This window comes from Oncorhynchus kisutch, linkage group LG14, assembly GCF_002021735.2.
Source record: "Oncorhynchus kisutch isolate 150728-3 linkage group LG14, Okis_V2, whole genome shotgun sequence".
Lineage (NCBI taxonomy): Eukaryota > Metazoa > Chordata > Actinopteri > Salmoniformes > Salmonidae > Oncorhynchus > Oncorhynchus kisutch.
Window position 1 is genome coordinate 24,447,131 of NC_034187.2, and position 13,792 is coordinate 24,460,922.

At 41.5% G+C, this 13,792-nt stretch overlaps 1 protein-coding gene and 1 long non-coding RNA gene across 2 annotated transcripts; one reads left to right on the forward strand and one right to left on the reverse strand.

Moving 5' to 3' along the window:
- The first annotated feature begins 1,522 nt into the window (after positions 1–1,522).
- On the forward strand, positions 1,523–9,358 carry LOC109904132 (tumor necrosis factor alpha-induced protein 2). Its single transcript, XM_020501302.2, has 12 exons — positions 1,523–1,653; positions 2,067–2,279; positions 3,095–3,743; positions 3,842–3,953; positions 4,184–4,306; positions 5,332–5,426; positions 5,561–5,656; positions 7,586–7,712; positions 7,921–8,043; positions 8,133–8,288; positions 8,368–8,489; positions 8,726–9,358. Exons 2-12 carry the CDS (start codon positions 2,069–2,071, stop codon positions 8,874–8,876), a joined length of 1,965 nt encoding a protein of 654 aa, XP_020356891.1. The 5' UTR covers positions 1,523–1,653; positions 2,067–2,068; the 3' UTR covers positions 8,877–9,358.
- A 1,450-nt stretch (positions 9,359–10,808) lies between these two features.
- On the reverse strand, positions 10,809–11,507 carry LOC109904360 (uncharacterized). The gene is made up of 3 exons (XR_002257181.2): positions 11,394–11,507; positions 11,080–11,187; positions 10,809–10,941 (listed from the first exon to the last, which is right to left on the reverse strand). It is a non-coding gene; the product is annotated as an uncharacterized LOC109904360 (long non-coding RNA).
- Positions 11,508–13,792: the final 2,285 nt, after the last annotated feature.

The following is a 13,792-nucleotide window of genomic DNA, read 5'->3' on the forward strand; positions in this document are numbered from 1 at the left end:
TTTAATCAAAATGAACCTTGGAAATACAAAACAATAAACATGAATCAATGACACAAACGAAACAGTCCCGTGTGGCACAAACACTGACACGGAAAATAAACACCCACAACTCAAAAGTGAAACCAGGCTACCTAAGTATGATTCTCAATCAGGGACAACGATTGACAGCTGCCCTTGATTGAGAACCATACTAGGCCGAACACAGAAATCCCAAATTATAGAAAAAAGAACATAGACAACCCACCCAACTCACCATACTAAAACAAAGATATAATAACAGAACTAAGGTCAGAACGTGACACCATGGCCTAAATACCCACCAGACATGTCACACATTGAGCCAGTTTGGGATGTTCTGGAATGATGTGTACGACAGCGTGTTCCAGTTCCTGCCAATATCCAGCAATTTCGCCCAGGCATTTTAGAGGAGTGGGATAACATTCAACAGCTTGTCGTGCTGCGTGAGGCAAATGGTCACACCAGATTCTGACTGGTTTTCTAATCCACCCGCTACATTTTTCAAGGTATATGTGACTAACAGATGCATATCTGTATTCAGTCATGTGAAATCCAGGTATCTAACTTTTGCTTATCACAATATTGATTGATTGAACTGGGACTTTTTATGCCTGTTTCTGGAATTTTTAATAAACTATTGTTCTGAAACCCTATGTCATCAAATAGTCTTACAAGTGCATGTCGTTTTACTCTAGGTTTCTGAGATTGACTTGATTGAATGAGGATTTTTAGCATTGGTTAATTTGTCCATTGTGACCCCGAGTTGCTGGAATAAAAGAACCTGAGACCGAACTATAGGTACTGAGTGCATTTGTCAGCGTCATAAGAGGGGTGATTCTGGGCTTAGTCAATCCACGAAATAGTGGCCTCTCATAGTGGGCTACGGTGGAAGCTCTGGCCTGGACGATCCTGGTGGAACGAGAGCGAGGCAGCATAGGCACTAGGGATAGCCCACTTTACCATATGGCCCTTACTGTTGAGTTTGAGGAACAGTCCCTAGCTGTAAACTAGCTCAGTGGTAAAGCAGAGTGGCATCAATCAGATCTGGGGGATGAATGACAAGGGATAACTGACTGCTATTGGGTAGGCAGGGTCAAGTTGAGTTGTTCATTTTGTAGAGGTGGTATTTTAGCTTTGCCACTCCAACAGCACCCTGGTGAGAGCACTGGGAATGGACAAGCAAAATATTTTGCGCCCCTGTCTTTTACAAAGTGGGCACTGCTTATCTCAGGGCGGCATCAGCGCTCACCTAAAACCCCCATATGCCACTGGTTGAGAGAAATTGTCATTGTTTTGGGGCAGAATTGTGTGAGGTTTTATGTTTTGTTGATGGAGGTGCGTCTTATTCAGTTTACCTCAGACAATGTCTCCGCCTAATCCTGCCTAATGAGCGGGTCGGCCGTGGTCTTATGCAACCATAACAAACATAACATATCATAATGATGTGAGTATCCTGGATTTAAGTGTACTATGTTACGTCTAGTCTATGAGACCAGGCTGCCACGCGAGCCCACCCTGTCCTGCTGCAGCCTATAAATGGAAGTGTTTTTACGATATGCAGAAGTGATCTGTACTGTCATGAGAGTAGATCGATTCCTTTCCGTTCACACATATTTTTCTATCTGGCTTCAGCAGGTAGGTCTTTATGCATGCTTTATTTTGCCTCTGCATACTGAAAGTTTACTTATGATGTCAAATGTTTTCATTTACAAAATATACTTGGCAATTATATATATATACAGATATGCCGACTGTATTTCTAACCTTTTACCCAATTTTTGTTAATGGTAGATAGAGATAATGTGACATAAAAACGCCTTTAAATATTGTAGAGTACCCGGCGGGATGTGGCCAGACCAAGCCTCGAACCATGGTCAAGCGATAGTCAAACCAATATTTCAACCGTTATGCTAAGAGGTCCAAACCTCTTGCTGAGGTCGCTAGGTGTTGGGTTAATATCGCTACAATATTTAACAATGCAGCAGATTGAACACAATCAGTTTAGAACACATTGCAAATGCAGTAAGTGACCATCTGTCTCTTTGTAGCAATGAGGACCCTGCGGACCAGCAACACCCCAGGAATAGGATCCACTAAACCAGAATCTCCAGTGGAACACAGTGGAAAGACAACACCAGCTGGAAGAAAGTTTAAACATTTTACACTGCCCCCTATCCTTAGACGGAATTCCAAGAGCAACAGCCACGTCTCCTTTCCAGATGTACCCAACACATCCAGTCTTCTAGCTGCCCCCCAGAAGGGTGAGTGAAACCTACAACGAGTTCTCCCCTTCTCTATCTGTAATTCCATGTTTAAAAAAAAAACATTTTATAATTCCTAGGTTATCATAAAAATCCCAGATATTAAATGTACATTTTTCTCATGACTGATTTATTTGTTTATACCACATCTGTAGATAGTTCTAACCAATGATGTAAAAGTACTTAGTAGTTTTTTGGGGTAGCTGTACTTTACTTTACTATTTATATTTTTTGACCATTTTTACTTGTAATTCACTACATTCCTAAAGAAAATGTACTTTTTACTCCATACATTTTCCCTGACACCCAAAAGTACTTGTTACATGATTAATGCTTATCAGGACAGGAAAATTGTCGCCCTTATCAAGAATACAGGTGGTCATCCCTACTGCCTCTGGTCTGTCATACCTACTAAATATAAGTGCATTGTTTGTAAATAATGTCTGAGCGTTGGAGTGTACAAGAAAATGGAGCCATCTGCTTTGCTTAATATAAGGACTTTGAAATTTATGCTTTAACTTTAACTTCTGATACCTAAGTATATTTGAGCAATTACATTTACTTTTGATACTTAAGTATAGTTTAAAACAAATACTTTTAGACTTTTACTCAAGTAGGTAAGTATTTTGCTGGGTGACTTTCACTTTTACTTGAGTAACCTAATATTAAGGTATCTATACTTTTATTCAAGTATGACAATTGGGTACTTTTTCCACCACTGGTTCTAACACGTCATACATTCGTATGTACATGTTTTATGGCAAATAGTTTAGACACTGTAAACACAACACTGTTTTTGTTGTCTTTTCCCTCAGAGTTGCTGACTTTTGAGCAGAACCTTGAGAGAAATCGCCTCTCTGCTGCTGGCCAACAGCTGATAGACAGAGAGGAGCATCTATATGGACGGATCTCAGAAGTAGTTCAGCCGACCACAGAGAGGGAGAAGGAGAAAGAGCAGCTCGCCAGAGATCGCAAAGGCCTCCTCAGCCACATAGACCTGGCTGTGAAGAGTTCTCTCAGTCCGGACAAAGACCGTCTGGAAGCTCTGAAGTCTGCAGTGAAGGCTATCCTACAGGAGGAGGAGCAGGATAGGCGATGGCTGAAGCAGGAGAGTAAACAGCCTTTCTGGAGGCCCAGTGAGTGTAGACGTCACCACGACACTGTCATCCAGAGCCTGGTGGAGGAGTGTATGGTCAATGCCGAATTGCCCCCCAAAGAGAGCAACAAGCTACGCTCCTCCCTGCAGAGGGACATCTGTGGGAAGGGCAGACGCCTGCAGGAGGACCTGCTGATGGTGGTGAAGGATGTGAAGGGCTGTTATCCAGAGGACATGGATATCTGCAACCTGTATGGAAAAATTTACCACCAAGCCTTCAGTGCAGAGATGAGAAAGATTGCAGAGTATGGACTGGGCATGATTGACTGTTCTTACCTCCTGCATTGGGTGAATGTTGCCTACCCAGAGTGAGTGATATCTTATTTTTGTTTGCTTATTCAAATACTATATAAGGAGGTTAGGAGATATGACTGACTAACATAGTAACTCCTGGTTTTTGTCTTAGGATTCTACAAAATCTGGAACTGACCAAGGCGATAAACCCTGAAGCGTTGGGAAAGCTGTTGACTGAAGAGTTAACAACACACCTGGAGAATCAATATCTTACTCACCAAGAGGTAAATATTATTTAATATAAATGTGTCCTGCAAATTGGAGCACAGCTTTCTGACCCATGTGTTTATGTTTTCGAACAGAAAAATATTAGCTTTAATTAGCTTTTTTTCCACCTAGATGTGAATAATTGATTGTAGATCATTTAAAAAAAGTTACATTTTCAGTAGTTATCCCAGAGATAAATATATCCCTTGTTAGATAATGCATGGTTTTGTTTATGCTCTATTTTCAGACAGAGGTGCAGACATTGATCAACAAAGTGCTGAATGTAGAGGAGCAAGCCTGGAGGGAGGGATCTGTGCCAGAGCTCAGAGACAACTGTTACTTTAGCCCCTTGGCCATTGATGTCATTCAGGTAGATATCATATAGGAAATATTTGGCATCTTCAAGCCTATATTGCTCTTACTATTCAGTTAGTCACAAATTACGTTGTTTATTTCAACAGAGATTCATTTCAAATGGAAAGGTCACTTATTCTCCATCTTTAATTAACCAGCTCACTTTCTATTTCTCTGTCCCTTGTCGTGGTAATTTCCTGTATTACAAAGTGATTGGAGAGTTTACAAACCACACACAAGTCAGAGTTATACTTTAAACTTCATATTTTAATAATATGAGCTTCACCATAGCCCTTTTATTGTCAGATCAATTCAGTGTCTATAAATGAATTCTGAGAGTGTCAACATAATGGCAACTGAGATCTTTTATAGCAAAGATCCACCCCCTAGTCGACATGACAAACCATAGGTCTTAGGAAAACTGCACAAAGGAAGACTTTTACTTGAGAGAGGAGTATCCCATAGCCAGACAGCATTATCTATACATTATTGTTCAGTTTGCTCTCTAAGATAAGGTTCTAATCTCGTTCTTGGTACTTCATATTACCAAAACATTACCTCATCCAATGGCATATAATTGTCAATTCTAGATACACCCATCTCAAATACACCCCCCTCCTGGACAAGCTCACAGAGGAGAGTGAGCCTCTAGGTGTTATGCTAGGTCAAGAGAAGGGCAACATCAGAGGGGACATACAATGGTTCCAGACACTGCCATACTCTTCCCCCAAATGGGAAAAGTAAGGAGTGACTGGTATACAGACATTGTGGAGCCAACTAACTGGTTCCCCATTAATCATGCCATCCCTTCACATGGTTTAGGAATAGTTAGACACATTCACAGATAAGACAAGCCTGACCTCTCCCCTCTCTGGGCCCCAAGTAACTGAGCCCTAGCTGGGAAGGGATAACTGCAAACTGCCAACCCTATAGTCCAAAGAGATACATTCTAATAACAAATATCTCACAAGCATATTGTTAAAATAAAACATCTTATCTATGTTACCCAACTAATTCTGATTCATCCCCAACACCCTTTAGTTTGTTCATGCTGCATTCGAATCAGTAGAGACAGTTTTGGGAGACACGTCCAAAGTCCAGATGATTGCGTGCCTGTTGAAGGACTTCTTGAATAGGTAATATAAGCTATTTGCAGGACAGAATTGCATGTTATGAATCATGAAGTAACAATGCATTGTGTTGTATTCTACTCCAAATACTATCAAATCAAGATGATCTATTACTAATGTACCAAATTACACACTTCCAGCTACAAGAAATTCCAAGAGAAAGTTCTCAAGGGAAGCAACAATAGAAACAGCGGAACTGTGATAATGGCCAATCTTTCCTGTGTTGAACAATTTAGGTATGTTTTATTTTCTCTTTATGTGATGTGATGTCCAAATTGATAGGACCACCATGACATAATCTAGTCATCTAATTTGATCAAATCAAACTTTATTTGTCACATGCTCCGAATACAAGTGTAGACATTATCGGGAAATGCTTCTTTACATGCCCTTAACCAGCAGTACAGTTCAAGAAGAGTTATGAAAATATTTGCCTAAATAAATGGGGGTAGGGGGGTCAATGTAATAGCCTGGTGGCAATTTTATTAATTGTCCAGCAGTCTTATGGCTTGGGGGTAGAAGCTGTTAAGCAGTCTTTTGGTCCTAGACTTGGCACTCCGGTGCCGCTTGCCATGCAGTAGCGGAGAAAAAAGTATATGACTTGGGTGACTGGAGTCCCTGACAATTTTATGGGCTTTCCTCTGACACCGCCTATTATATAGGTCCTAAATAGCAGGAAGCTTGGCCCCAGTGATGTACTGGGCCTTACACACTACCCTCTGTAGCGCTTTACAGTCAGATGCCGAGTAGTTGCCATACCAGGTCGGTTACGCAACCGGTCATGATGCTCTCGATGGTGCAGCTGTAGAACATTTTGAGGATCTGGGGACCCATGCCAAATCTTTTCGGTCTCCTGAGGGGGAAAATGTTTTGTTGTGCCCTCTTCACGACTGTCTTGGTGTGTTTGGACCATGAAAGTTCATTGGTGATGTGGACACCAAGGAACTTGAAACTCTCGACCCGTTCCACTACAGCCCTGTTGATGTTAATGGGTACCTGTTCAGCCTGCCTTTTCCTGTAGTCTCCGATCAGCTCCTTTGTCTTGCTCACATTGAGGGAGAGGTTGTTGTCCTGGCACCACACTGCCAGTTCTCTGACCTCCTCCCTATAGGCTCTCATCGTTGTTGATGATGATCAGGCCTACCACTGTTGTATGGTCAGCAAACTTAATGATGGTGTTGGAGTCGTGTTTGGCCACGCTGTAGTGGGTGAACAGGGAGTACAGGAGGGGACTAAGTACACACCCCTGAGGGGCCCCAGTGTTGAGGATCAGCGTGGCAGATGTGTTGTTGCCTACCCTTACCACCTGGGGGCGGCCCGTCAGGAAGTCCAGGATCCAGTTGCAGAAGAAGGTTTTTAGTCCCAGGGTCCTTAGGTTAGTGATGAGCTTTGTGGGCACTATGGTGTTGAACGCTGAGCTATAGACAATGAACAGCATTCTCACATTGATATTCCTTTTGTCCAGGTGGGAAAGGGCAGTGTGGAGTGCAATTGAGATTGTGGGAGCGATATGTGAATTGGAGTGGGTCTAGTGTATCCGGGAGGGTGCTGTTGATGTGAGCCATGACCAGCCTTTCAAAGCACGTCGTGGCTACCGACGTGAGTACTACGTGGTGGTAATCATTTAGGCAGGTTACCCTCGCTTCTTTATCCGTGTCTTCGTTCAACCACGACTCAGTGAAACATAAGATATTACAGTTCCTAATGTCCCGTTGGTAGGATAATCGTAATCGTAGGTCATCAATTTCATTTTCCAATGATTGCATGTTAGCAAGTAGAACGGAAGGCAGTAGAAGTTTACTCGCTCGCCTACGGAATCTCAGAAGGCAGCCTGATCTGCGTCCTCTTTTCCTCTGTGTTTTCTTCACGTAAATGAGATTTGGGCCTGTTCACGGGAGAGCAGTATATCCCTCTCGTCGGTCTTGTTGAAGGAAAAAGCTTCTTCCAGTTCGTGGTGAGTAATCGCTGTTCTGAAGTCCAGAAGATATTTTCGGTCCTAAGAGACGGTAGCAGCAACATTATGTACAAAATAAATTTAAAAAATAAGTTACAAACAACGCAAAAAAGCTAACAAAATAGCACAATTGGTCAGGAGCATGTAAAATGTCAGCCATTCTCTTCAGAGCCGTCTTATTAAGTCATTCTACCTGTATGATTCCACACAGGGACTATATTGTGAAGAAAGCAGATCTCTTCCCAGTGGATATAAAGGAATGCTGTTTGTCCATAGTAGCTGATATGAAAAATTGTGGCTACAGATATTTAACAAGCCCCATACACAAAGACCTCAAGGTATTGCTGACTTACACATCTAAAATCCAGGCTTTGTGAAAAGTTTGACTTTGCATCTGAGAAAAGGAAGTCATATAAAGTGGAATGTACCTACTAGCCTGTCATTGGTCTTGATATTGATCTGTTGTCTATCTGCCTCTTCCTCTCCCCCCACACACACACACACACACACACACACACACACACACACACACACACACACACACAGTCTCAGTACAGAAGTCTGGGAACGCCCATATGGTTGGAGAAGAAACATGTGTTTGAGAAGCTGTTGGAAGGAATTAACAAACACACTCAGGATGTTACGGGCTTGACTGACTCCTGCCATCAGGTAAATTGATTGACAGATCGATTGAAAGATGTAATGGCTGATTTATTGACAGATTGAGAAGTTGATTGATTGAATGGCTGGTTATGAAGGAGCTGCTGAGCCAGCTGCACTTGGAGGTGACAGTGGAGTACGTGAGGAGGCTACTGAAGAGGAAGATCAAGCTGAGAGACAAAGAGATGCAGGAGCAGGCTGCCAGGTCGGTGTGGGAGGATGGCCAGAGACTAAACCAACTTTTCACTGAAGCGGTGAGAATACACGTACACGGACGCGCACACACACACACGCACACACACACTGGAAATAACATTGTGACTGTTTTCACAGGGTTCCAGGGAGGAGTGGCTGAGTGACATTCTGGCCAGGATTGCTGAAGTGCTGAAACTCCAAGACATTTCCTCCATACAGCTGGAAATAGTAACTCTGGGGCAAGCTTACCCTGATCTCAGGTTGAACTGTCATACTTCTTACTCACATAACTGTTATTACACAACACTGTCGCTATGTGATTTTGTATCTCCTTTGCATACTATGTAGTGATGGCTGATATTGATACAGAAATAATTCAGGTCATAATGCTAAATTCAGTTAAAGTTCATTGCACAAGGCCAATAACACACTGCAGATGATTCTGTGTTTAAATTGAACAACAGATGAGCTCACCCTTTTCCCCTTTGACCCACAGTGACGTCCAGGTGACCGCCCTGCTTAGCCTCAAGTCCAACCTTTCTGCCTCAGCTGTGAAGACGATAAAGAAGACCCTCCTGGATATCCAAGACTCCACCAGCTCCCAGGATGGCCCATCCTTTTTCTCCAAGGTATTGGGTTTCCACTAGTCACCACTAGCGTTTTGGTCTTAATTTAATGTTAGGGTTAGTCATGAGGTTAGCAGTGTGGTTAGGGTTAAGGTTAAGGCTAGAGTTTTAAAATCATATTTTGACACGAGAAATTGTAAAAATGGGTATGGTTTATGATTTTGTGGCTGTGGGAACTAGTGACAACAGGTCAAATGATTGTTGAACATTTTTGAGTCAAGTCTGTAGTGTATTAGATTGTTGCACAATAGCTTGCCTTTTGTATATGGGCATTCTTAAAGGGACTTATTTCACATTGCTGTGTCTTATGAGCCTTTGAGGGTGCTGTGAAAAGTAGACATTTGTTATATTGTACAATACGGTTATTTTAGGTTACTGCAGTTTTTTCCTCCATGAGAATACTGTGTTCTTATTGCTTCTTATAGATTTGTATGTTGTATTTTGCATGTTTAATTATTTATGTAATAAAAAAGACTACGCATTACATCTGTAAGGCACCTCTGTATAGTTCCCTGTCATTTCTTCTTCATGGATTCAAGAAGTACGAGTTTATTGAGTGTTTCCTTCCTTACTCAAGGATTTCCCTCAAATTGGCTAGGCAACCATTCTAAGTCATTGTTACTATTTTGTCAACGACAAAGGGAAGTGTACACCACTAAGTACTTGTGATTTGTTTTGTGTATCAGTTCCAAGGTAAATGCTCACATTACCAGTAAGCTGCCTATTACTTTGGAAAGAGGAAGGAAACAACATTAACAGGATAGGCTGCCAATACTTCCAGGTTAATGTCTCTAGCTCCCCTGGAAGACTGTCAGTGTTTTGATAATATGTTGTGATAAGGATTTAAGGGGAAACACCAGACCTTGATGATAATATCCCCTGGGATTCAATTGAGGAAGCATGCAGTTGGTGGCTTTTCAATTTAAAAAGATAAGCTAAATTCCATCCTATGTCTCTAATGGGGCCATCCAAAACGCATTCAAATTGAGTTACTGATTACTGTATGTGTTGTGAATTACTATACGTTTTGGAATTTACAATATTAGATAACTACTCCCACAAGCCAAGCAGACTGTTCGGGGCTTCTCCTTCTCAGGAGAAGAGCAATGACCAATAGCCTTACTGCCTATCTCCATCTACAGGACACTATTGGTTATACACTCATTGCACATGAACAAGTCATTCCACAAGGCATGTTTTAGGATTAAAACACTTGACCTCAAAATGAAAAACTTGATTTTATCCAATTTCAGATATATCTTATTATTTATCTTTGATACATTAAAAATAATAAGTACCTTTACATATTTTGCCAACTTTTTAAACAGAGCTCCAAATATTGTGCGGTCGGTTGCGAACTTGAAGGTCATGTTTAGTGCGGTCATCCACCTGAGGCGTCCCACCCTCAGCAACAGAGAAGGCAGCCGTACCAGGTTCCAGACCTTGTTTGGGACAGGTAAATCAGGTACACCTCCTGGCTTGCCTCCAGCACCTCCCGGGTCTGTGTCCGTGACAGGCCTCCCTTCCAACGCAGCAGGGCTGGCAGGTGCTCCGTACTACAACGAGATAAACATTGATCAATACATAATACTGTATATATCAAGCATGTACTCAAGCTAATCTCTATGTAATAAATCATGCAGACTTTGGAAACCCTGTGGTATACTCAGTGTTAGGAGGGGCTGTTTTACCTTGTCCTGGAGCAGTCCCTCAGTATCTCACTGACTGTTATCTTGAGACTTTCAACATCGCTGCTCTCCAGCACTTCTCTCACTTCCAGCTGTATGAGGTTACACTGTTCAACATCACAATTCTGATTTAAAAAATGAATGTCAGAAGAATTTTGGCCCTTTTCTGTCATTACACATTCTGAGATGAACCAGCTGTATCTGATCAGGTAGAGAGAATAAATGTATAGTAACTGGTGTACAAGTCTAGCTATCTCACCAGGCCTGAGAATATGGAGTAAAAGAGCTCGGCATCATGCGTCATTCTTTTGCCCACGTTAATCCCATCTCTTCACCGGCTTCCCATGGTTGCTCTGCACCAGATGTTGAAGGTACAGAAAGGCTTTGTTAATCACAATCTGCAGAGAGAAGGGAAAAAATATGTATAATACAATATTCCCAACAGAACAAGAGACAAGTGTTGAGTACCTCACTTTACAGTTTTGTTATAAGTGCAATAGTAATGCTCTCACACCAGATGTGAACAGTAAACACACCTTCTGCATGTCCTGGTCTTTGGGAAGGTTCTGGAACATTTCTTCAATCTCTTTCATTTGATTTTCCATTTGTTCATCCTCTCTTTTGAAATACTTCTTCAGGAAAATCTGGGGATCATAAAACATTGTAACATCGTCCAGTTTCTCTTAATGTTTTCAATATCATTAAATAAGAAATTACAATGACAATATTAATGTGTTTCTAGGATGGTCAAGAGTGCACATTGAAAGTGGGGAATTTGTTGATTTTTAACAGAGGCGAACTGCTAATTGCTATATCATTTATTTGCAGCTGGGGGGGGGGGGGGATGCACCTGTGCAAATTGAATTGGTCTTTCCAGGAGAAACTTCAAAGCAAGAGCTTCCATCCCCTCAAGTGTTGAAATGGTTTTAACACAGTCAAAACTTGTGTCATCTCTGGAAATCATTGGAACATACTGCCTGCAAAAGAAACATGATAATTTATAATCATAATGATTACCATGATCCAACAATGATACATGAGATTTGATTTTATGTCATGCTCATTGTAATGAAAAAAAATAATATCACTACTGATTGCAAACAGCGTAAGAAGAATAGAGAAACTCACTTGAGTTCATTGCAGGTGTTGAAAGTCTTGAAGAAGTGCATTGTACCTGACAAGCCCATTCTTGCTTGTTTCTGAAGGTGTTTATTTTCAACATTGACATACCTGCAAAGTTTAGCACATTAATTCAACATTGTGCCTAGTCAAACAGTTATAGACCATGAAACAGTTGTGGTACTAAGAAAAAGCGAGACCTACCTTTTTATGAAGTCCTGTAGCTCTTGCCAACAGACTATATGTGCCATGAGCATCAGAGTTTGGCTCATCATCTTTGCTCTTTGGAGCACAGAATTGATGCACTACGCAGAGGAAGAAAAGAGACATGGAGAGAAATGTCTTAGTATAGACTTATAGTGATACACGGTACATTCTCTGTGCACATCCCTGCTGGTTGAAGTACCTGAATGACATCCTGATGCAGGTGGTTGAAGGCATCTTTCCCAGACACATACGCCTCTCTACCTGACTATTCATTACTCAGTGTTGTAGAGCTGTCTTCCTACAGTGGGTCAGAAAGAAAGAGAGAGAGACTCAGGAGGTGTACTGATAGACCGAAATGAGTTAAATATTATATTCACAGGAACTGCTTGGATTATTATCACAAATATATGTTTAAAACTCGATACATGTTAGAAATCTAACCCTCAAGAAGTAGGACACCTGTACTGATTTGTTAGTTTTGAGATGACATTAACGATCCTATACGTGATTCACCTGCACAGTGGCCAGTAGCCAGTAGTCTGTCAGAAGGAGAAGGTCAACTGCTTGGAGAGCCTCATTCCAGAGGTCAGGGTATCCTAGCAGCTCCTGACTGGAAAAATAACCCAAAACATGTAATTGTTAGACTGAGTACCTGTGTAGAACACAGTAAAGACCTCCTTTATTCTACTAGGTAAGACAGTTAAGAACAAATTCTTATTTCCAATGACAGCCAACCGGTGAACTGCCTTGTTCAGGGGCAGAACAACAGATGCTTACCTTGTCAGCTCAGGGATTTGATCCAGCAACATTTTGGTTACTGGCCCAGCACTCTAACCACTAGGCTACCTGCTGCCCCATTGTGTCAACAGGCTGGAAGATCCGGTGTAGACAGTCAAACGTACACAGATGATAGCAAGCAATCAAATGCCTCAGCATAGTTGAGCTCCCCCAGCATAGTTCTTTGCACCTCCGTTAGGTAGCACTCCAGTTGATTCATAGTGTCCTCTGCTGGCAGTTTAGGAAAGTGTTTGTCCACAGACGCCTCCATATGGTGAAAGTACCTTTATTATACCGTACATGTACTCTAAGTCGATTCAATATAAATTGAATACTGATTGTTTTGGTCATAATACATTACATTAAAATAATGAATTGATCCCAAGCAATGTAGACATATCTTCTTGCTTTTGGAACAAACATGATGAATGACAAACAATAGGTAGACCATAGTAAGAATCTGGATCTCACCATCTGCAGGTAGTGTACTGTTCCTCATCAGAGGACTCTCATCCTTCCTCCTTACTTTTTCTGTTCATCAAGATTAACCTCTTTATGGTTCTCTTTTGGGTTGATTGTCTGACACACCGATTGCCACAAGAAGTACCAATGCTGAACCCAACTGGTCTTCAGTCAGAATCCAAGAAGGTAGATATTAGGACGTAATATATTGAGGGGATGGAGCAGGTGCATGTACAGTAGTACAGATGAGGAATACTGGAAGTCACAGTTTGTCAACCAACCACCAATGTCCATACAAGAGGCTGTCTGCCGAACTATGTACAGTAGAGCTGGAGCAGGGAATTCCCCCCTTTTCCCATTAGTGACACTCCACAGTCATGGTGTTGCTTTCAGTTTCTGTGGCTGCATTGTATTGGATGCCTGCCTATATAACATTTAATTTTGTAACAATATACTCATTGTGAGGACTGTTTTTTTTAACGATAATCCTGTTAATAGTTAATAGGACTGATGAAAGGACACAATACATTTAAAATGTGTTTGAAAGATAAACATGCTGGAGGTTATTTAACTAGGCAAATCAGTTAAAGAACAAACACTTATTTACAACAACGGCCTACCCTGGCAACACTGGGCCAATTGTACACCACCCTATTGTACTCCCAATCACAGTCAGATGTGATA

Bases quoted from the DNA above. Each gene is read 5' to 3' on its own strand.
- LOC109904132 (XM_020501302.2), top strand. From the start codon at position 2,069: ATGAGGACCCTGCGGACCAGCAACACCCCAGGAATAGGATCCACTAAA. The intron at 2,280-3,094 runs GTGAGTGAAACC...CTTTTCCCTCAG, and splicing joins TCTAGCTGCCCCCCAGAAGG to AGTTGCTGACTTTTGAGCAG. The intron at 8,289-8,367 runs GTGAGAATACAC...CTGTTTTCACAG, and splicing joins ACCAACTTTTCACTGAAGCG to GGTTCCAGGGAGGAGTGGCT.